Source organism: Lonchura striata, chromosome 24, assembly GCF_046129695.1.
Source record: "Lonchura striata isolate bLonStr1 chromosome 24, bLonStr1.mat, whole genome shotgun sequence".
In the NCBI taxonomy this organism is placed as follows: Eukaryota; Metazoa; Chordata; class Aves; order Passeriformes; family Estrildidae; genus Lonchura; species Lonchura striata.
The window spans coordinates 5,759,441-5,782,402 of NC_134626.1; the positions used below are offsets into that span (position 1 = coordinate 5,759,441).

General features: G+C 43.3%; 2 protein-coding genes across 3 annotated transcripts in view; one reads left to right on the forward strand and one right to left on the reverse strand.

Moving 5' to 3' along the window:
- Positions 1 to 1,654: 1,654 nt before the first annotated feature.
- UBIAD1 (UbiA prenyltransferase domain containing 1) lies at positions 1,655 to 9,134 on the reverse strand. The gene is made up of 3 exons (XM_021537839.2): positions 9,111 to 9,134; positions 7,562 to 8,114; positions 1,655 to 5,701 (listed from the first exon to the last, which is right to left on the reverse strand). Exons 2-3 carry the CDS (start codon positions 8,082 to 8,084, stop codon positions 5,214 to 5,216), a joined length of 1,011 nt encoding a protein of 336 aa, XP_021393514.1. The 5' UTR covers positions 8,085 to 8,114; positions 9,111 to 9,134; the 3' UTR covers positions 1,655 to 5,213.
- Positions 9,135 to 9,370: 236 nt separating this feature from the next.
- Positions 9,371 to 22,962, forward strand: part of MTOR (mechanistic target of rapamycin kinase) — a 62,848-nt gene continuing 49,256 nt past the window's right edge. Inside the window, exons 1-20 of one of the 2 annotated variants that reach the window (XM_031506675.2) lie at positions 9,371 to 9,454; positions 10,486 to 10,649; positions 11,034 to 11,142; positions 12,450 to 12,682; positions 13,036 to 13,236; positions 13,950 to 14,084; positions 14,499 to 14,774; positions 15,102 to 15,210; positions 15,989 to 16,175; positions 16,359 to 16,487; positions 17,306 to 17,550; positions 17,730 to 17,945; positions 18,575 to 18,780; positions 19,291 to 19,413; positions 19,736 to 19,825; positions 19,913 to 20,005; positions 20,534 to 20,668; positions 21,002 to 21,131; positions 21,325 to 21,575; positions 22,430 to 22,471. In XM_031506675.2, the coding sequence (XP_031362535.2) occupies positions 10,530 to 10,649; positions 11,034 to 11,142; positions 12,450 to 12,682; positions 13,036 to 13,236; positions 13,950 to 14,084; positions 14,499 to 14,774; positions 15,102 to 15,210; positions 15,989 to 16,175; positions 16,359 to 16,487; positions 17,306 to 17,550; positions 17,730 to 17,945; positions 18,575 to 18,780; positions 19,291 to 19,413; positions 19,736 to 19,825; positions 19,913 to 20,005; positions 20,534 to 20,668; positions 21,002 to 21,131; positions 21,325 to 21,575; positions 22,430 to 22,471 (3,030 nt within the window). In that variant the 5' untranslated portion in view covers positions 9,371 to 9,454; positions 10,486 to 10,529. The remainder of the gene's footprint in view (positions 9,455 to 10,485; positions 10,650 to 11,033; positions 11,143 to 12,449; positions 12,683 to 13,035; positions 13,237 to 13,949; positions 14,085 to 14,498; positions 14,775 to 15,101; positions 15,211 to 15,988; positions 16,176 to 16,358; positions 16,488 to 17,305; positions 17,551 to 17,729; positions 17,946 to 18,574; positions 18,781 to 19,290; positions 19,414 to 19,735; positions 19,826 to 19,912; positions 20,006 to 20,533; positions 20,669 to 21,001; positions 21,132 to 21,324; positions 21,576 to 22,429; positions 22,472 to 22,962) is intronic. The other variant, XM_021537840.3, reaches the window with a different exon arrangement.

The window sequence follows — 22,962 nt, forward strand, 5'->3', positions numbered from 1 at the left end:
AGGCCAGAGGGAAGTGGGGGAACATGGCCCAGCAGCTTCAGAGAGGACTGCCTCCATATCCACCCCAGACAGGTTCTGTCTGCAATGAGACACATCTCCTACCACAGATGTATCTTCCTGAGTTAATCCTTTTTGGAGCAGTGCCTTTTCAGAGTCACACACAGAATGGGCTGGTCTCCTGCTGTTGCAGAAAGGATCTTGTGGATTTGGTTGAACCACACTGACAGAGCAGTCAGAGGGAAACTGATTTCTCATTAGCTGTAGCAGCAGAGCACTTGGGCTTCCTCTGCTGTCAGCACAAATCTTTCCATCAGAACTTGTTAAAATTGGGCATCAGAGGCCAATAAAAAGATGACAGAAAAGAATAAAGCAGTTTTCCTCCCTGTATATCTAGCTCCCTTCAGAACTATAAGTAACACTGATGTGAAAAATCATAGCACCATGAAGAGAAGACAATTCCACTGTGATCAGGATTCAGTGGAAGTTCTAAAACTGCTGTGGGTGCCACAGGCTGCTGGACTGCATTTCATGCTGAGTTTTGACCACTTGCCCCCACATCCTACTGAGAAGCTGCTTTGAGGCTGACACACTTTTGGAATCACAGGCAAAACTTTGAAGATCAAGGAGAATCAGGTTCCCAGGAGGGGATGAAACAGAGTTACTTGGAACAAGAAAATACTTTCCTTAGGCCTGAAATCTCCAACCAGCCTCCTTTCCTCAATGGGTGTCCTCCACTAAACCCTCATCCTGTGGTTTCCACTGAGTTATCCTGTCCTGCCTCATTGCCTATCCTCTCTTTTTGGTCAGGATCCCATCCACCAGAGGACTCAATTCTGAGCATGGACTTCTGAGAGATCTGGTTCAGACCCCTTTGCAATGACAACTATATCATAAGAATGCAGATACAAAGTGAAATGCACATTTATGTATGTTCCAGCTGCTCTCCCTCGGTTTCTCCCTTTTTGGGCAGCATATTTGGCTTCCTGGAGACATTTTACTGGGACATCAGCAGGGAATAAAGTGTGGCAGCAGCTCTCTGGCCACAGAGAGCAAAACAACTTTCCTTGGCATCATCCTGGGAAAGGCTGTGAGATCAGAGAAAAGAATGATAAGCAATTCTTATCTCCACTTGCTGCACCTGTTGTTGTGCACATGTGGAATGTTTTATGGAGATTTGTTTACCAAAGGGTGGTTTCTTAATTGGCCACTGGTGATGGTGTTTGAATTGAAGGACCAATTGAGCCCATCTGGATTGTGACTGCCTATAAGGGTGATGGGTTTCTTAATAATATAGAATAATAAAGTGATTTTTCCATTTCAGGGGAGGCTTCTGCCTTCCTTAGCAGATGCCCATCTTTCCAAACCAAGAGAGGTTCCTCTAGAGAAAAGGTGCTGCAGCAGCAATGGAAGAGCAATGCTGCCATCTGCAGACACTCAGATTTGAAGCATCCTTATTTGGAAAGAGCAGCCATGTATTGATGTCATGCTGTCCTGCATTTTATCTTTATAACTCTAAATACATTTGTGAAGCACACTCTGCCATTGCCCAAGGCAGGATAATTTCAAATCATTATTTAGGCTCATTTATGACACACAAGGGGGAGGCATTATGCTGTCACAGTTGTATGGAGCAGTGACCATAGCACTGAAAAACTGGTGAGAAGTTCATCTTTATTAAAGGTATTAAAGCTCAGCTGAATCCTCCTTACAAATACTGAACAGTACATGGCACAGAAAACTGCATCAGAGAAAATTCTGCACATTGATTAATATACCAGAACTATTCTAAGCCTGCCATTAGTAGGAAATGATCACTGCTACAGAACTGTTTGCCTTGTGATAAAGGACAGGGTTATGTGATTCATAAAAGGACTTTTACACCAAAAAAAAAAAGTATTATTTTTCAGGCACTTACACTATAAACAAGGCAAATGAAGACTTTCTCTCTTTCTTTTGTGATCATGATTTAATCCATGTACAAAAATACAACTTGAATAATATAAAAGAATCAAACACAGCATAATTAACTGAGTAACATTCAGACAGTTTATTGGGTAAGAAGAAAGACCAGGAGGTGCTTTAGAACACATTAACAGATGGGCTACAGATCAGTTCATCTACCAGTGCACATTCATCACACTGCAATACAGCTCATCAAGAGTGACCTGACAGAAGTTTCTGAAGTTTATATTCAGGGAAAGTAGCATGGGACAGGGAAAAGTGAGGTAGGGAAAGAGACCCAGCATCTTCATCACAAAGCAAACCAATAAATGAACCTCTCTTACCACTCAATGATTATATGTGAAGATTATTTTGGGCTAATTACATTGGTTAAGTCACCCTTTATGTTAATTCATATCTAAAATGCTTTCTAGTACTAACAAGCTTTTTGGAAAGCACAGAAATAAAGCACTTTTTACTTTCAAAGCTCTTTATAACAATGATGTCAGCTCAGCAACTCTGTAAGTTAGGCAAAAATTAGCTGTTTTCTGAGACACAGAGAAGTTAAATACTTCCTCAAAACCATGGTGAAGATGTGTTAGATATTACTAATATCCTTAAGAACCTGGAATGATACTATTTTTCAAAGAGAGGGAACTGGAGGCAACCAGCATCTGCTAGTAAGGAATTACCAAATTTTCTCCTCAGTTTTACTATTAAAACACTTTTAATTCCCCCTACCTTGGAAAGTGTTCCACATATATATATTTTTTTGTAATAATGAGCTGTTTCATCTCAGTAACAAAAAGCACTGGTCCTTTCCAGCCCTAAGTAGACATCCCACCCAAGAAAGGGTAGACAAGATGCAATAAGAGTTACATACTCCACAGCACTAATGATCTTCCCATTATTACAATTACAGTTATCAAAGATACAGACCAAGTTACTTTAAGGAATTTAGCTGGAATACTGTGGTTTTTGTAAAAAAAGTAGAGGAAATTAACCATTCTTTGAAAGGGAAAACCATTAAAAACCAAGCTATCCTAAAATGAAGCACACAGCTGCTACAAAGGAAAGGATTAACCCAATAAACCTGCTTATCCCCAGTTGCAAGGTTAACAGATTTGTCAGCTCAGCCCTTACTTATCCCTACAAAAGCTTTTGGTTTGCAGAAATGTGAAATGGATATTTGAGCTAGGCTCTTCTTCATTCTGTAGGTCCACGAAGAAGCAACAGCAGAAACTCTGTTGTGTGTATTTGCATTGAATAGTTTCCAAAACCTTCTGGATATCCCCTTCATCCGAGCTGAAGTCTTGCATTTTCTCCTTGTGCTTTTAATCCTAACAAGTATTTTGCTGTAGGAAGCAGCTGCTGAAGTCCATCTTTTCTTGTCCTGTGCCTAGCCAGATTAGAAAGATAATTTGCCCATTTCAATAAAAAAAAGATGAAACTGTGGCTCCTTAAATAGGCCTGCATTTCCATTAGCTTCAGCTCAGATATAACTGCTGGATAACACAAAGCCATAAAAGTAGTCTCTAAATAGTGTTACCATTTAATCTGGTACCATCAACTCAGCCCTAAAGGAACACTTGGCTCTTTCAGACTTACACCACGAGGGCATAACTCACCTGTGACAGATGCAGGGTAACACCACGTGAGTTTACTCCTAGCTTATTGCTTGTGTGTAAAAGCCTGACCCAGTGGTGACACACACACACACTTGTACAACAGCAGGGCTGTGACCTGGCACCAGGAGCTCTCTCACCTGTGCCAATTCCTCTGAGCTTATCAGAGCTCCTGCAAAGGAGCTTTTCACAAAAACCTGTGTACAGCTACTAAATAACACAGAAGAGAATTCAGTTGCCACTAAGTAATATGTTGTGGATCATATGGATCAAATCCATCTTTGCACTGGAAGGCACATATTCTCTCCATTATGTTTGGCATGTTTTTCACACAGCTACAGAGCTGCTGAAAGAAACAAATCTCCAAAGGGCCACATGAACAGCAAGTGGCAAGATCTGCAGGAGAAAACAAAGCAATGCTGTAAGGTATAGAGTGGGGAAAAGAGGTGGGGAACTCCCCTTCAGAGGTCACTTAATTGTGACTCATTAGGACTCCATTAGGAAAAATCTTGTTAACAAAATTGGTTTCTTCCCATTTCCAGTCCTAATTTTTATGCAGAGCAAATGCAATAATCCAGATTTGTTTTTTGTAACGCTGTAACTTTCTTCTTTGGTGAAATGGGCTTCTTACAAGACATTTCATGATAATACTGTGAATAATACTTTAAATAAAGAGAGAAAAACAAATTAAAAAAAAAAAAAGCTTTTTTTAAAATCAAGAATTTGTTTTCCACCTACGTACCCACTAATCCACAGCTATTCAGAGAAATACGTCACTCTGTCACCTCCCCCTAACTCAAAAACTGTCATTTCAGAGAGTAAATTCTATGCAAATAAAAAATGGAAACCATTTGTTTTTCTACCCATTAAGGGCTTTCCAGTTGCATGTTTGCATTTACATCTTCAGCTTTTGTAGAAGAATACAGATATACTGGTTTTGGCCTGAAGTTTGTGCAGTGGGCTATTTGTGCCTCATTTTAGCACTACAATCCACAGAGATTTATAACTTTGAGATTTCTAGACTATATGGGACAAGCAGAAGCAATAGTTCATGAATCAGTATCTAGTGCATTTCGGGGGGCTTGGAAATAAAAGCTCAAAATTTGGCTAGGAAAAGCAAAACAAAAATTAAAACATACTAGAGATGAAGATGAAATACACTTAAAAGGAAGTGAATTAATGGCACCTACATTGTGATGCTAAACATTTGGCAGTGTTTTCTGACTCCCATATGGGAGCCACTGGACTCTTTCACCACTATAAGAAAAGAAGTGATAAGAGAAATCATTGTGCTTGTGAAGTGAATGGAGAGTGTGATTTGAGGCTCTATCTTTCATAGAGTGAACTGACAGTGAAAAAATTACATAGCAGAAGGATGAGGTTCTTTAAACATTTCCTTGACCTGTCCCCTTGTTCCTCACATCAAAGCCACACAGTTCTTCTGAAGAACTGATAAATCACTTTTTTGAAAGTATAAGCTGTGTTCTATAAGCTTTCCATGACCAGAAATCATAATTTCACTATCAACAGTGCAAGGTCTTTCCATTCTTCTCACTGTCCATAACGTCCATTTATTCATAAATTCATATTTATTCACTGTTAATTGGCATGAATAGTGAATTATGAGGCTTGACCCTACAGCTCTTTTCACAGTTTGGGCAGAGCACCAGCTGGTGCCAAGGTAATGCCAAAGACATAGAAAAGGCCCAGCAGTAGGTTGAGTTTGGCTGTCCGCTGAGGAATTTTGCAGAAGTTCTGACTCCGGAATTGTCTTTCCAGCGAAAATGCCATGGGGATGGTGAGCAGTGGCAGTGCCATGCTGATGGTATAACGTGTGGCCAGCACACAGAAAATCAGGTAGGGCAAGAAGAGCAGCACAGTGTAGAGGATATAGGAGAAGGTGGGGCCAATGAGGATGGCCAAGGTGACAATGCCCGCCTGCCGGTCCGACTCCATGTCCCGTGTGTTGTTGCTGTGCAGGATGGCCTCAGTGCTGAGGGCCAGAGGGACAGCGTAGAGCAGGGGTGACAGAGACAGGTAACCAACCTGCACTGCGTGGGCAAACATCACAGCCAGGGGCCCAAAGGTGATCAGGATCACCACGTCGCCAAGCGCAACGTATTTAAATCCAATTCCTGTGGCAAGACACAAGGATAAAGTCAAGCATCATTAAATAATTCAAATGACAGAAGAGCATGGATGACATAACAGTTCCCATAGGAATATTCCTATTCCTGAAACGTAAATTTTAAGGAATTTAGGGATTTTAAAGGAGCTAAGATTTTAGTTAGAGATAAGCCTTACTAGAATTAATTAAAATAAATGAGTAGGCCGTGATGAAGTTAAGAGTTAGGAGTTAACTAATAATTGATTGCTTGTCAGCACAATGTTTAGTTATCTGGGTTTATAATGAAGAATACACAAACTGACAAATAGCTTTTAGGAACATAAGACAATTGTGGCCTCCTCTGTTCTGAAACCAATTGAAGACAAGGAATGGGAGTTCTACCAAGAGTTCATTTGTGATATTGGCATTGAAAAGGTAGAAAGGTCAGAACGAGGAAGACTTCATTTACTTCCTCATTTTGGGACCCCTCCCCATGAAAGGGACACCGACCCATTTCAAGGAACAAACCATGCATGCTGAATGGCTTTTGAAGTGATTAGCATACAAAGCAGGGAATGGGATGTACCAAAATGATGAATATGGATTTGTATTTTGGATATTCAATATTTGTATGGATAAAAAGACTCTGTAATCACCTGGAAGCTGCGGTGTGGATTTGGGAGTGATCCTACACACAATAAACACACATTTTTCAACTTTAAACTGTTAGAGAGTTTTTGTCCATCACAGTTGGATATTGGTACTAGATCAATATCCATATTTTTAAATAAATCATTCCCATATTTCTATATATCCAGCCTTGATGCTGTTGAGGCAGGATAGGAATGAATAGACTTTGTTCAGAAGGCTGCGAGTATAACTCTGATTTATTTATCACTCTTTATATTGGTCCTGAAGTAAAAACATCTCACCTATTGATGTGCAGTGAAAGACATGCAGTACCAAAACCTAACTATAAACAATGTGAACAACAAGAAGATAAAGAACCTTATTTACATTCTTCTCAACAGTTTCTCAGGCTTCTGTCTGGTTAGAAACTTTCCATTTCTCTCTGAGAATACCCACACAGCCTTTCTCATAGGAACATTACAAAACAACCAAAGCACATGCAGCTATGGACAAGAAACACATTATCTCCTTCTTTTTTAAGGTAAGAATTTCTCCAGACAAAAAATGTAAGGGCCAGGTTTTAATGCCCATCTAGAAAGACCTGTCTTTTCAGAAACCTACAGAAATAAGGTATTTTTTTTTCAGTGTGATCATGTATACGAAAACCTGATCCTAAAGAAATATAGAAAATGCTCAGAACAAAATGCAAAAAATGACAAGACAGTTTCAGGGAAACCCGCATAACTGAAATTCTGACAGTTAGAAACTCAGCTGTTTTTTCTTCCCCTACTAATGATGTTTGTATCTGTCTATCCAATACAGGAAGACACTAAAATATCCTTGTCTTATTAAGGAGAATCACACACTGTACAGCATTCATAGTGAAGCTCCATCTAAAGAATAACAACGAAACATTCCAAAACAAAGTAACATTCCCAGCAAAGAAAATATGCCATTAGCAACACTGCTAAAGGATATGAGATAAACTTCACAAAAAGATTCAGCAACAGTTCTGGGAAGCATCTAAAGCCATATTTGTAAACAGTAATGCCTCAACACCACTATCTAAGTGAAGATGTTAGTATGACTCTTCCCACAATATTCAATTGCAAAGAATATAACTTTATGTACCAGTACTTCAGGAAACACCACAAATATTTTATTGCAGTGCACTGTGTCTTCTAGAAGCCTCTTGACAATTCCGCTGATTCTATCACTTCTACAAGCAGATTCACAACTAACGGGATGCAGCACTTACCTCCGGTATAAAGGAAGGAGCTGGAAAGTCCTCCAAAGTAAATCAGGGCCAGGTGCTCCAGCTTGAGCGTCGAGACAGCGTAGAGACCAGCAGCGCAGATACAGCCCACGGTGTAGAGAAAAACTCCAAACCGCACCACATCCTGCGGCTCCAAAATCTGGTCCACCAACGTCCTGTCATCACTCTTCTTATGATCGATGCCTTTGGAAAAGTCATAATAGGTGTTCACCAAGTTGCCGGCCCCGTGCACAGCCAGGACGGTCACGGCGCTCCCTAGCAGCAGCCCCGGGTCCAGCGCTCCCTCGGCGCGGTAGGCCAGCGCGCTGCCCAGCGCCACGGGGGTCAGCGAGGCGCTGAAGCTCCAGGGCCGGAGCGCCAGCACGTAGGCCGCACACTTGTGCCTCCAGCTGCCGGGGGCGGCTCCCTCAACGCCCGCCAACGCCGCACCGCCGCTCTCGCTGCCGCTGCCGCGGGGGCTCTCGGCGCTGATACTGATCTTCTGCACCAGCTCCGCCGGTCCCATGCTCGCCCCGCCGCCTCGCAGCGGCAGCACCTAGAGGGGGAAGGGCCGCTCGTTAGCGGGGCCCGGGCGGAGCGAGGGGCGCCGCCGCCGTCACGGCCGGCGGGAGATGCGCGGGCGCCGCCATTACGTGGCCGCCGGCCTGCGCGGCCTCGCCACCCCCGCGGCCCCGCGCCAAGAGTTCCGCACCTGCCGGCACCTCCCGCTGTCAAATTAAAACGAAAATTTAGCGGCCCGCGGTGTCACGCGAGGCAGCGAGGGGGTCACCCCGCAGCACGCGCCGGCACTACGATTCGTGTCATAGCCGCCACGACACGAAGCCTGGCGCGGACACAGCCGCCCTTGCGCTGTCACGGGCAGCCGGACACATTTCGGCGGAGCACGGCGCGGCAGTGCCCTCCCCGCTCCCGTCACGCATGCGCAAAGCGCACTCGGGGCTCAGCTTGCGCCGGGATGGAGCTTAAAGCTCCTCTGGTTTCATCCCGCCACGGGCAGGACACCTTCCACTGGCCCAGGCCCCATCCAACACTTCCATGGATGGGGCAGCCACAGCTTCTCTGTGCCACGACCTCCCCAAACATTTTCCTAACATCTAAACTGAATTTCCTCTCTTTTAGTCTGAACCTGTTCGCCCTTGTTCCTGGTTAAGAGTCCCTCCTTGTATGCCCCTCCTGGTACTGAAAGGCTGCTCCGAGATCTGCACACAGCCTTCTCTTCTTCCACAAGAGCACCGCACAGCTCGGTGTCACTTGCTGAGGGTGCCTCAATCCCATTGTCCATGTCGCCGACAAAGTTGGTGAATACTATCAGCCCCAGCACCACCCCTGAGGGACGCCACTCGTCCCTGGTCTCGATGTGGACAATGAACCGCTGACCGCAACTCTTTACGAGCGTCTATCCAGCTAGTTCTTTATCCAACGAGTGGTCTATCCATCAAATCCACGTCTCTCCAGTTCAGAGACCGGGATGTCATGCGGAACGGTGCCAAAGGCTTCACACAAGCTCGAGCAGGCGATGATAGTTACCTACCCATGCTGCAGCCCGGCCATAGCCGGCACCTCACGGAAGGGCGGAAGCCGGCGTCGGGAAGGCGGGCCTACTGGGTAAACCCAGCCATTCTATTGGTCAGCTTTACTGCCACTCAGTCTCTACTGCCTTGATGATTGGTCGAAAGGCGGCTGTCCTTGCGGTTCTTTGGGTCAGGGGCGGAGATTTGAGCGCGTTTTCCCCGTTTCTCTTTTCCTATTGGTCAGACGAGATGCCGATCAAGGCATTCCTGGGCGCCTATTGGCCAGCGGCGGCTCGCCGGCGCTGCGGGCGCGGCGGCGGGGCAGGCACGGGCCTGGGGCCCGGAGTAGGGGAGGCGGCGGCGGGTGAGTGAGTGAGAGCGGCGGTGCCTGTCATCATCATCGGCTCCCCTTCCCCTCAGCTCCCGCTTCCCGCCCGCCCCGACCTGCCCGAGCCCCCGGCCGCGCGGCGCTGCCGCCCTGCGGCCCCGCCGGCCGTGCTCGCCTCGCCCCGCCTCACCCTCCCTCACGCTCGGCCTGCGGCGCTCCCCCAGCCCCGGCTCGGGCCCGCCGCGTTCTGTGGCCCTGAGGGAGTGCCAGGCACCGGCTCCGGGCTGGGTTGATGTCAGTATCCACCCCCCGCGCTGCTCTTTGATGCGGAGCCTCTCCTGGGCTCCTGCCAGCAGCCGCCTCACCTGTGGTCCCGCTGGATGTCTGCGAGCGCGTGTGGAATATTTGGGGAGTTCTGGTGTTAGTGCTTGGCTTGGTTTTATGTAATCTGAATATGGGGGGGCGTCAAGCGTCTGAAATGTTTTTGACATAAAGAAAGGCTCCCGAGAAAGTTTGTTTATGTGTCATGCTAGGAAACCCCCTGTTGCAATGATTGGTGTTGCTATAACTGGACCTCCCATCTCTAAATATCTGTTGGAGAATGTAACACTTGCCAGTGCTGAGTCTTCCTTGTGTTGGTGTAACACTGAGATTTCTGTGAAGAAACTTGGATGAAAGTGTTCAGGGAGGAGTCAGATATGATCGTGATATAATCCTTGGAATGGTTGTGCTTACTTATTATTGGTAATTGCAAACCCTGGTTTTACCCTGCTGTTTTTCAACTGTTGCATTACTCTTGATTTAAGATTAGATCACCCTAGAGGACCTGGCCTACTGTAATGTATTTTGGTATTTGAGGAACTAGAGAGCAAATAGGCTGGGTGTCATGATACGTGGTGATACAGTTTTATCATGGAGTGTAATGCCTAAGGAATATAGTCATTACTTGTAATTTTATGGTCTACACAGCATCTTTATGGGTATTTTGGGAACAGTCAGGAGGGAAGGCCTTACGAGAGAAGCTTGGAGATTTCAATTCAAGCAGTAAAAAATGTGTCTCTCTGAAGAATTTACAGGACTTGATGCCCCTGAGCCCCAGCACACTACCACCATGTCGGGCACTGTGTCCATTCTCCAGCAATTTGCCAATGGCTTGAAGAGTCGCAGCGAGGAGACGAGGGCGAAAGCTGCCAAGGACCTGCAGCATTATGTCACCATGGAGCTGCGTGAGGTGAGTGCTACAAATGGGATTATTTATCTTTGTGCATCATCTGAGTGTAGATTATTGGGCTGGGTGCCTTGGGAATGGAGGTTTTTGGAATATGGAAGCTGGTCTCAGGGAAGAAATGGGGCACAGTGGAGAGCTTGTCTTTGCTCCCTGGCATGTAGGAGAGGTGAGCAAGTTGGTGACACAAACGGGTAGTCAAATACCAGAATAAATAAATTTGCTGCATATAGGTCACAAATAAGAGAAACTTTTTTTGAGCTTGTAATGTATGGTTGATTTAATGTCTTTCTGTTTAAGTGGCATATGAAGCACTGTCTTTTTGGAGGTTTTGGAGCAGGAGGGACGAAGAGAATGCTGAAAGCTGATTTGAACTTTTTGCTTTTACAGATGAGTCAGGAAGAATCTACCAGGTTTTACGATCAGCTGAACCATCACATATTTGAGCTGGTCTCTAGCTCTGATGCAAATGAAAGGAAGGGTGGCATTCTGGCTATAGGTAAGTGAAAGTGCATAATGCCTCTGCTGAGTTTTCTTTTCATGCAACTATCTTTAGGGACACATTTCAAAAGGAATGAGCTTTTATGGTCGGGGTCTGATGTCTGACAGCTCAAGATACTGGATGTGTTCTAGTTGCTGGCTCTGAAAATCTGCCTGAAGTGTCAGCATGGGAGCTACTGAGAGTGGCTGAAAACCTGGTACTTAATGGACTCTCAGCTCTTCTGGGAGTTGAGCATCAAATGTGAATGCTGAGCTCATGAAAATTCTGTTCTGGAGCTCAGCTGAGAACACTTTGTACTGCCCCTTTATATGTTTCAGGCTAGGCTGACTTTCTCAACTCTCTTCCATCTGGAAAGATTGATTCTTGTTATTTAAATTTACCTGGCTCTATAACAGTAACTTGCATCCCCAAGAGGGGCTCACATAGCTTCTGCTGTGATTGTGATCAGCCTCTCCATTAGTGGCTCTGGCTGTGTGCTCTCTGTGAGATTGCAGAGCTGCCTGAATCCCCACTCTATGGGAAGTCAGCTTGCATAAATACTTTGCCTTCCAGGCAAAGAGCCTGTATTGTAGCTGTTACTCCTTAAATAGCCAAAGAGATGTTTATGGTTTAGGCTCACAGACATAATCATCCAATCCCAATGTGTTTGAAGGCAGTGTAAATCCCTTAGAGAAATCTTTATTGATAACATCAGGTCTTAAGCTTACAGTATCACATTCAAATTGCTTTGTGAATTTAATGATGTTGAAAGCTGCCAGCTTGACAACCCTGATAGCCTCTTTATCTATAAAACAAGTGCAACCCAGGCACTGGCAACAAAAGCTTCTGCCATGCTGGTGTCTGAGGAATTGCCTCCACCCTGACCAGGAGAGACTGTCTCTAGGGCTGAGGAGGAGAGCATTTCCTTGGTCTCTTCAGTCTTTGACCTCTCTTGTGAGGTGGACTAGCTATAGTAGTTGCATGCAGATGTATGTCTTTCTATTAGGAACAGGTCTATGATCACAGGGTGAATTACTTTTTTTTCTCTTCTAAAACTAAAAATGGGGAAAATCTATGAGGCTACCAGATGCATTTTTCCACTCACTTGAAAACTTCAGGCTCAAAAGAATGGTGGCCTTTTCCTGTGCTTGATTTTTTTTTTTTTTCACCCTGTGGATTTTTAGTTTAGAGGGACTTAATAGGAATCTTTAAGGAATGTGTAGGGAATACTAGCTGTCATCCAGGGATTTTCTGCTGTCTGCCTTATGACTCTTTGGGAGAACTGCAGCACATGAGAACTACAGCATTGCTCCCTTTCTCTGCAGCAAGTCTTATCGGTGTTGAAGGAGGCAATGCCACCCGTATTGGCAGGTTTGCCAACTACCTGAGGAACCTCTTGCCATCCAATGACCCTGTTGTAATGGAGATGGCTTCCAAGGCTATTGGGCGGCTTGCAATGGCTGGTGACACCTTCACAGCTGAGTATGTGGAGTTTGAGGTGAAAAGAGCTCTGGAATGGCTGGGAGCTGACAGGAATGAAGGTCGTAGACATGCAGCTGTAAGTGATGCCTTTTTATTTTCCTGAAATAGTTGGGATTAGTGAACAGTGGTAGGAAATATGCACAGAAATCTTCAGAAAAGCTTTGGTCAGGATGGGAATGGTTGCCAGTCCATATCTGAGAATCTGTAATGCTGTCATGGCAGACAGTGTGCTGCTTCATTGCTTCTCCATTAGCTCAGTGACTAATGAAGACCAAGACACTGTTATGCTGGGAATTGTCAGAGTGTGGGGATGGAACAGCTCACAGATGTTGACAGTCTAAACAAATGGTGCTACACTGTAAAAGTTATGAGGTTTGTCTCTGTGTGTCTCATCTTTCAGATTGTTGCTGTTTCCCTCCCCACCTCCAGGTTCTTGTCTTGCGGGAGCTGGCAATCAGCGTGCCTACCTTCTTCTTCCAACAAGTGCAGCCGTTCTTTGACAATATATTTGTGGCTGTGTGGGATCCCAAACAGGCCATCCGAGAGGGAGCTGTCTCTGCCTTAAGAGCCTGCCTTATCCTTACCACGCAACGGGAGCCAAAAGAGATGCAGAAGCCCCAGTGGTACAGAGTAAGAAAATAAATTTGTTTTGAAGCAGCCCCTTATAATGCAGATGGTGAAGTGCCAGTTTTCAGAAGAGCTGGCTAAGCTAAGAACCTGTCACCTTTGTCAGTAAAAAACTGCCTCTCCTTGAAAGGGTTGAAAATACAATAGCTTCTAAAGTGAGTAGCTCTTTTAGCCTACTGCTGCAAAAGTAAGCAAGGTTTAACTCCTTCAAGATTACATTGTTCTATCTGCAACTCATCTTCAGCTGTTGAACTTGACCTAGTTTTATAGCCATGCAATTATCTAGTTTAATCTCTTTCTAGTAGAGGGTTTTATTAGTGTAGATAAAACATAAGTGTGAAAGGTAAGAATTCTTATGTCTGAACCTTTGCTGCCATTGTCACATGAATTCAAGCTTAGTGATATCAAGTAAGTTTTGGGCAGTGCAGTCAGATGTTATGAATTTGAATTTCTTGTAATCAAATAAGTGCTGTAGATAGCAATGAAGCTGATACCATGTTGTTGGATTAGTGCTGCTGAAAATGCTCTGCAGCAGAGTCCACAACTTCTGGGTGAATCAGAATTTTATTGCCTTATATTTCTTTTATTACTCAGTTGGGGTTTGTGGCTACTCTTGGAAAATTCAGAATGTCAGTAGCTCTTGACTGACAGTACTACTTCATTTCCACAGACTTTGTTTCTGCCTTGTCACTGAGATTTTTTTCTTTTCCCCCAAGCATACATATGAAGAGGCTGAGAAGGGCTTTGATGAGACTTTGGCCAAAGAGAAAGGAATGAATCGTGATGACCGAATCCACGGTGCCTTACTGATCCTCAATGAGCTAGTGAGAATCAGCAGTATGGAGGGAGAGGTGAGCAAAGGAGCAAGGTGGTGATTATGGGGGTTGATTGAGAGTATATAGCAGCTCTGCAGTCTGTGGAAATATCTTAGTGTTGCAATGGGTTTGTTGAGTGCAAAACTCATCTCGTTGAGCATTAAAGTGTGTTAGAGAATTAGAAGGGACAAGTTTGGGCTGAGGAGGTAATAAGCTCTGACAGAAAGTCTATTACCTTGATTAAATACAATGAAAAATGTTTTTTCTAAGGAATGAGGACTCTCTTGCATGTTAGATACTCAAATATTTTTGCTGGATTTTACTCAGTTGATGTTTTACAGCCGTTTCAATATTGATTATACAGGATGCTATTCAGGAGATTTGGGTAACACTGTACTGAGAGTATCTTAGTTACATTTTATTTTTTTAATGTTTCTCTACTTTGTCCAGCGCCTTAGAGAGGAGATGGAGGAGATCACTCAGCAGCAGCTTGTGCATGACAAGTACTGCAAAGACCTGATGGGCTTCAGTACCAAGCCTCGCCACATCACTCCCTTCACAAGTTTTCAGTCTCTTCAGCCCTCTCAGTCAAATGCTTTGGCTGGTCTCCTGGGGTACAGTGCTCACCAAGGAATTATGGGTTTTGCAACCTCTCCTGTCCCAGTAAAATCTACTTTGGTAGAAAGTCGATGCTGCAGGGATCTCATGGAAGAGAAATTTGATCAAGTATGTATTTGTTCCTCAACTTGTCTCCCAACATTGTCAACATCTGTTCTGAAAGAACAGATGTTCTCCATGTTTTTACTTAGCAGGCAATACCAGCTAGTATTGAACTGAGCCTTCAAAACTCAATATTTACATGTATTGTGGCTTTGTAATTGTCTGTCTTGGGGCAAATTGTTTATTTCCTTTTGGAAGCAGTCTTGCTTTTCCTTTTCTTTGATGGACTCTGAAGCAAAATGTCAGTAGAATGCCTAAAAGCACACAGGTAATAAACATTTGTGTGCTACTGCCGATGGCCATTCTTTTAAAGCCTAATCTATTTCCTTCCAGGTCTGTCAGTGGGTTCTCAAGTGCAGAACCAGCAAAAATTCTTTGATCCAGATGACAGTTCTCAATCTGCTACCACGATTGGCAGCTTTCCGTCCTTCAGCATTCACAGGTGACAAGATGCATGGTTGGATGTTAGAAATATTGGGGAATTTGAGCTGGAAGTTATCCAGATCTCTGTGGTCCAGGTGAACTTGTGCAGCACACCAATTGTGATGCTGGTCTGATGAGCACATTCCTCTGTGGGAAGACAGTCTTTTTTTCTGAATAAGTGTGACTTGATAGCTGATGCCAGAATGTTGCTCTGATGAAGAAAATACATTGAAATCTATTGTCAGAATTTGGTGATCAATACCATAAGACATAAACACCTCCTTTTTTTGTTTTCTCCTCAATATGTCAGACTTAGAGGAGAATTCTCTCATGCTCTGACTCGGTATATGCCAAATATTGTTAGAGTTCTCTTCCTTTTTCTCAGTAGCATGTACTGGGAAATACCTGCCAGCTTTAAAGCAGTTTAGTTGATTTATCAAGCAAGTTTAGGAAAGTATCAGAGTTGGAGCTCTTAGTGGGTTGTAACAATTTTTCCTTTAATTATTCCAAATTTCCAATCAATCACCATGAAACCAAGATGCTTGGATCTTATATGTGTTTAAAACCTCTTGCAGTGAGGGTGTTTTATAGCTCTTTTATTCTGATGATTTTTCTTTTTAAAAACAAAGCCTTTGTTTATTATATGGGGACATGTTTGCCACTGATCACATCAGCAAATTTAATATTACTATGTCTGTTTTCTAGTTTTACACTTGTAAATGTTTAGTTGGAAATGTTATGCAGCTGTATAAACCTAAGTGAATTCTAATATCTGTATTGTTTTCTCTTATGGGCAGCTGATCAGTATCTTCCAGACACCATGAATCATGTTCTCAGTTGTGTGAAGAAGGAGAAGGAGCGAACAGCAGCCTTCCAGGCCTTGGGTTTGCTTTCTGTGGCCGTGAGGTCTGAGTTTCAAGCTTACCTACCAAAAGTCCTTGAAATCATAAAAGCAGCTCTTCCCCCAAAGGACTTTGCCCACAAGTAAGTATGTGAAAGTTAGAGGAAGAAATGGAAACATTTGCTCTTTATATAATTTTTGTAATGTGGGATCAAATTCTTGTAGTAAAATCAGAAGTGTTTCTGTGAGAGTGATAGCACAGAAGGAGGATGAGGAAAGATGTTTGAAAAATAGCAGCTCCTAGTAATTTTGTGGTCCTTTTCCAGGAGACAGAAGTCTGTGCAGGTTGATGCCACAGTCTTCACCTGCATTAGTATGCTGGCACGAGCCATGGGACCCAGTATCCAGCAGGACATCAAAGAGCTTTTGGAACCTATGCTGGCTGTGGGCCTGAGGTAAGCATAAATCTGTTTTGCTGTTAGCTGCAGGATGGCATTGTCAACCATACAGAGTGAGATCTTAAAAGTTTTCAGATTGATAAGGAAGATTATTGCTTTTAAGTTGACATAAGTGATCTTTCAGAAGATCACTATAGCTGTTTCAGAAGAACGGTATCTTTTAACTGTTAACGTGTCTGTTGTTTAAGAGAATTCATATCTCAGTAAAGAATTCTTGTTGTAGAACAGCTAGTCCAAAAGCAGTCTCCTTTATTTTCCACTATTCAATCATGTTTGACAGCAGCCTGTGAAATTTTTGAAAGCATCTGACAGCCAGTAGATTTGTGCCATATCAAACTGGCAGAGAAGGAGAGCTGAAGTGCTGAGTAATTGCTCCTGGCTTCTTTCACCTTTGTAGCTGCCACTCCTTATTGGAGGAGTTCATTAAGTTGTTAGTATGGAAAGGTGTGGAGAATGTTTTCATGTAGCACAACGCTGTTTAAATTATATTGTCATCTGGAAGTAAATTTAGTTGCTTTTTTGTTTAAAAAAACCTAAGTGTAAGAAGTCATTTAGATTTGTAACAGTATTACAGCAACACTGGCTAATGTAGTGATGTCCCAGCAGTCCTGAGACTTTGCTCACCCAGTTTATACAGGAAGGTCACCTCGTGCCTCAGTTCACACAAGGACCCTGTGCTCTGCTTGCAGATGTTGCTCTTGTGTGTGAATGGCCACAATTATATTCTGATTGGCAAAGGCATAAATAACCAAAAAGGTGAAATATGCACATCATTGTTTCTTTTCTAATGACTTTTGCTTGTTTCTTGCCCTCAGCCCTGCTCTAACAGCTGTGCTGTACGATTTGAGCCGTCAGATCCCACAGCTGAAGAAAGATATCCAGGATGGGCTGCTGAAAATGCTCTCTCTTGTTCTGATGCACAAGCCTCTGCGACATCCAGGCATGCCAAAGGGCCTTGCCCACCAGCTGGCCTCCCCCAGTCTCACCAACATCCCAGAGGCCAGTGATGTGGGGAGCATCACCCTTGCCCTGCGTACACTCGGTAGCTTTGAGTTTGAAGGTAAGATGAAATAAGGAAGCAGGGGGCAAGGGCATATGGGATAGAAACAGCTGGAGCATTGGAGTAGAGTACAAGTAGCAGAAAAATTCTGGGGGCATGTTCTTTAGACTCCTGTTCTCTGGTAAAACTGGTAATTGAGGTGTAAACCTGTGTTTAACTACCCATCTTGCTCTTTTCAGGCCACTCCCTGACTCAGTTCGTTCGGCATTGCGCAGATCACTTCCTGAACAGCGAACACAAGGAGATCCGCATGGAAGCGGCCCGCACTTGCTCTCGCCTGCTCACACCCTCCATCCACTTGATCAGTGGTCATGCCCATGTGGTCAGTCAGACAGCAGTGCAGGTCGTGGCTGATGTCCTCAGCAAACTGCTTGTAGTTGGAATAACTGACCCAGGTTAGTGTGGAATTCAGAGAAAAGGATTCTACTACCACATGTTAATTTTATCATGTGGGCGGGTGATGATGTTATGAATAGAAATAGAATTTGTAATAGAATTTGAACATATTTTGAACATACACTAAACGTAATCTGTCACTCTTGGTAAATTAGAAAAAAAACTCTCCCAATTTCTTTTTCCACATCTTGATTTTTGAGGTATTAATAGAACACTAGTGTGCCCTTGGTAATCCTTTGAACTAAGTAGAACACTGAGACTCCTTTTGCTGCTGTTATGGGTCACAGCCTTAAATTTATAGTTTGGAAGGGAGTTGGTCCTTCTTGTTGAAGCTTTCTACTTGATTTTTTTCATTCTTCAGTTGAACTCATCTCAGGTTGCCACATAGCATCCAAAAGTGGCACTTGCAGGTGCAAGAGATTGGTACTGTACTAACTTGGTTGTTGGGGCATGTTGAGCAGCACGGAGATTTCTGGGCTGACAACGTGTTTTTTGTGTGTGAAACACTGATGTAGTGTCTTGCTCTGGGGAAGCTCTTGTGTAGAATTTTTGAAGCTGTTTTGTGAATAAAGGCAAAAAGGTGACAGGAATTTAGTGCATTTAAAGAGAAATAAATGTGTTCTTGCAGACCCTGATATACGTTTCTGTGTGTTGGCTTCTCTGGATGAGCGGTTTGATGCTCACCTTGCCCAGGCTGAAAACTTGCAAGCTCTTTTTGTGGCCCTGAATGATCAAGTGTTTGAAATCCGAGAGCTGGCCATCTGCACTGTGGGACGCCTGAGCAGCATGAACCCTGCCTTTGTCATGCCTTTCCTTCGAAAGATGTTAATCCAGGTAAGGAGGAGGGATGCCTGCAGGTAAAACACCGTAATTGATGTTGAGACTAAGGTGGTGTTAAAGAACTGGGCTATCTAGCTGTAAATGCATGGAGAGTGGAGGAATCAGTCTCTTGGAAAATAGTTCTTGCCCAGCTTAGTGGGTTTCAGCAGATCTTTCTCATGATAGATGGTTGGACTGAAGCTCTGTGGATGTATTAGAAGAGAAAGGAGAGATAGCAGTTGTTACTTCACCCCTAGTCATCATGCTGGAGTGCTTTCCATCTCTGTTGAGGAAGAATGTTGTGTGGTGCTTTTAGGTGAATGCATGGTACCTCTTTGTAAACAGACTTTGGAGCCATCACTTTTATGCTAATTAATTTTAGCTTAGTTTAGAATAAATGATAACAGAGTGAGATGTAGAACAGCCTTTGCAAGTACTGAATTGAAGTGACAGAAGGAAATGCAAGAATTTTTACCTGCCTTTATTTTTTTCCTGGTTTGCTTGCTTCCATTGTCTCTTGTGCAGATTCTAACAGAGCTGGAGCACAGCGGTGTTGGCAGAATCAAAGAGCAAAGTGCCAGGATGTTGGGTCACCTGGTTTCTAATGCTCCACGCCTCATCCGTCCCTATATGGAGCCTATCCTTAAGGTAGAGTCTCTACCTTTCCTGGTGAATTTGGAATGAAATGACACAGCAAGTGCTTGCATGACCCTCAGGAGCTACAGTTCTTTTTCTTCATCATAGCAGGAAAGAAAACAAATTGGTGTAGATGTTACTCACAGGAATGCACATAGGTGATAGTTTAGCCCAGTTTAATTCCAGATTTGCATAATGCTTATGATACTCAAGTTTCTTTTACTGTTGAAATTCTTACTATGATTGTGGGGCCAATTTCAGGTGTAAACAAAAGGAAAGATAATTTTCAGTACTCTTTAAACACATTATAATTTGTTCCACTGTCATCCACCAGGCGCTGATTGTGAAACTGAAAGATCCTGATCCAGATCCCAATCCAGGCGTGATTAACAATGTCCTGGCTACTATAGGGGAGCTTGCACAGGTAGGGGTATACTGCAGGTACCTCTTTGCCATGCTTGTTAAGGTTTTTCGGAATGCTGGATGAAGGATGAATTTTTTCTTTCAATAGGTCAGTGGGCTGGAGATGAGGAAGTGGGTGGATGAGCTCTTCATTATAATTATGGACATGCTACAGGACTCCTCCCTGCTGGCTAAAAGACAAGTAAGTGTTTGCAACTGTGCTAAACTTGATAGCTGTATAAACTTGATACATATATGAACTTGATATGATATAGTGACCAGAGCTGCAACAAAATATCCACATGTCCCATCATAGCTGCTAAAATGAAACTTTAAATCACTCAAGTCTCTAGTGGAGTTGCAGCCGTGGTACACAGGTGAGTGTTTACAGTGCCTGTTGTGAAATAGTTCAGGGCTGTTAGAGGAAAAAGAAGAGGGAAAAGAAAGCTGTTTTTATTGGAAGGCTTGGACTCACTGAATTGAATGTTTATTTGAATTGTACCTCTGAGTGAGAGCAATTGTGACATCCTAAGATATTGTTAATTATTACTTTATTTATTATTGCTTATAGAAAAATGTTCTTTATAGAGGCTTTCCAACCATGGACTGTGATTTGCAGTGTGATCTAAAATGCTCAAAGAAACTTTACCAAAGTTGCATGACTGATGTATCAGCAGGCATAATAAATTCCCTGGTCAAAACTAATCTTCTTTGGGTTTCATCTATGTAGGTGGCTCTTTGGACACTGGGGCAGCTTGTGGCTAGCACTGGTTATGTGGTAGAACCATACAGGAAGTACCCAACTTTGCTGGAGGTGCTTCTGAACTTCCTGAAGACTGAGCAAAACCAGGGCACCCGCAGAGAGGTATGAGCATGAAACTATCACACAACCACTTAGCAAAGCTTTTTGGGAAGAGAGAGGTGCCAAATAAATGTGCCTGCATAGATTTGAGACAGGGAGGGAGACATCATTGTTGTGGCTGAGCAAAATGCAATAAGCAGAAATAAGAGAGTGCATGTGTTAAGCCAATGAAATGGCTTCCAGAAGCTGGATGAAAAACACTGTTTTTCCCAGGCAGTCACTTCAGTTCCAGATCTTCCCTCTTAAATTATCAGGATCTTTTCAAATATGGGGGTTTGAATGTTGTGTTTGGCCTTAGTGATGAAGTTCTGGTGAATTTTCTTTGTGTCTTTTCAGGCTATTCGTGTGTTAGGGCTGCTGGGTGCTTTGGACCCTTACAAACATAAAGTGAACATTGGCATGATCGATCAGTCACGAGATGCTTCAGCTGTTAGCCTCTCGGAGTCCAAATCCAGCCAGGATTCTTGTAAGCATCTCAATTTCTTTCAGATAGATAGCTTTATGATTTACAAACAGAGCTTGACTGTTTTGCTACCAGTTTGTCTCTTCTTCTTAAAGAATTGTTAGTATACATTTTTCAAATTTTCACTTAAGTGTTCCTGAACCCATATTCAAGACCTTTTAATACCTAGCACATGACACTTCCTTCTTTCTTCTAGCTGACTATAGCACCAGTGAGATGTTGGTGAACATGGGCAACCTCCCTCTGGATGAGTTCTATCCAGCTGTCTCTATGGTGGCACTGATGAGAATTTTCCGAGACCAATCCTTGTCCCAGCACCACACTATGGTAGTTCAGGCCATCACCTTTATTTTCAAATCCCTTGGACTGAAGTGTGTGCAGTTCCTGCCCCAGGTCATGCCAACGTTCCTTAATGTAATACGGGTGTGTGATGGTGCCATCCGAGAGGTGAGTGTGCCAGGGACCACTCCTTGCTGCTCCACTGTATGAAATTAAGAATCCATTTCCTTGAAGAGACTGTGACTGGCTTTGGGCATTGCTGTGCTATGTGTCGATGCCAAGCACACTGCAGAAGTGAGGTTCAGCTTTGCTTTTTCCCTTCTGCGAGCAATTACTGGAATGCCCAGTGCAAACAATTTCTCTGCTTTTTATTGAAATGGCTGCTTCTGAGCATAATCCTTGGAAGGCCAGTATTTGATATTGTGTTTTTACCAAGCTGTTCTTGTTCAGGAGAACATCTGTGCAGCTTCCAGATCTTTCAGTGATCTCTGTGTTAATACTCGGTGGCAAACAATATTATTAAATAATAGGGGTAGATTCTTCAAATTTATGTACAATCATGTACTTTGGCTCATCTCTGAGAAGGAAAACTCAATTTGATACAGTCTGCTAAAATTTAGAGCACCATGGGTGGTGATTCCACAGCAATGCTTTCTCTTCCTTCCCCCTTAAGTTACAGTTATAGAAGGAAATGAGAATTGTGTGAAGATTATGATGGGCTTAAGGTTCACCCAGCCAGAGGAGGCTGCTGTTTGCCAAGGCTCTTCTTCAGGCAGCCAAACACTCTGGGGTGTGAAGGACAGTTTGTACTCGTTATTGCTGCTGTGTTTTATAGGTGGGACAGGTGCTCCCTTAGCAGAATCCCAGCTCTGCTATAGAACTGCTGTTTTCTCCCAGCCTGAACTACTACTCAGATTGTAAGGAAATCATCTTGTGTCTGGGTTGTCTGAGGTTCTAGACCTGACTGATCTAACTTGCTTGAAAGCTATGCACTTGTGCACACTCTGTTTAAAAATTTTCAGGTAAAAGAAGATGGTGAAAGTGTACTGGGGAGAAGAGCTGAGGTGGGTATGCGTGACATAAAGCCTAAAAGAGGAAGGTCCTTGTCCTGTATGTAAGCATCCTCTCACTACACCAAAAAATGGGCACAGTACAGGAGCTCAGAGTTCATCTTTGGTAAATGTATGTTCTCATTAAAGAAGCTGAGATTATTTACTTAGTTCTCATGAAAGCGTTATATCTTTTTATGAGCTCCATGTTGTATTTTGTGACTGTAGTCTTCAAAAACTGCATGAAGAAATGAAATTTAATAGAGGAAAACTTACATTTTCCTATTTTTTGTAGAGCAAATAGACTATCTACATCAAAGTGATTTAGCCCACATGATTTCATACCAATTTAAAGAGTAAATTCATTGTTACAATTGGATGTTTAAGATTGTATTGTGGTGGAAGGAATTGCAAAACTTTCATAGTGTAACCAAATAAAATTCTTAAGTCAAAATTCTTCTTGGTGGTGAAGAATGAATGGTATAATCAACCATCTTTTTAAAAAA

What these genes read in the sequence shown, in the direction of transcription:
- UBIAD1 (XM_021537839.2), bottom strand. Translation starts at nt 8,084, where the DNA reads ATGGGACCGGCGGAGCTGGTGCAGAAGATCAGTATCAGCGCCGAGAGC. An exon ending in CTCCTTCCTTTATACCGGAG is followed by an intron (nt 5,702 to 7,561) that starts GTAAGTGCTGCA and finishes GTCTTGCCACAG; the next exon opens with GAATTGGATTTAAATACGTT.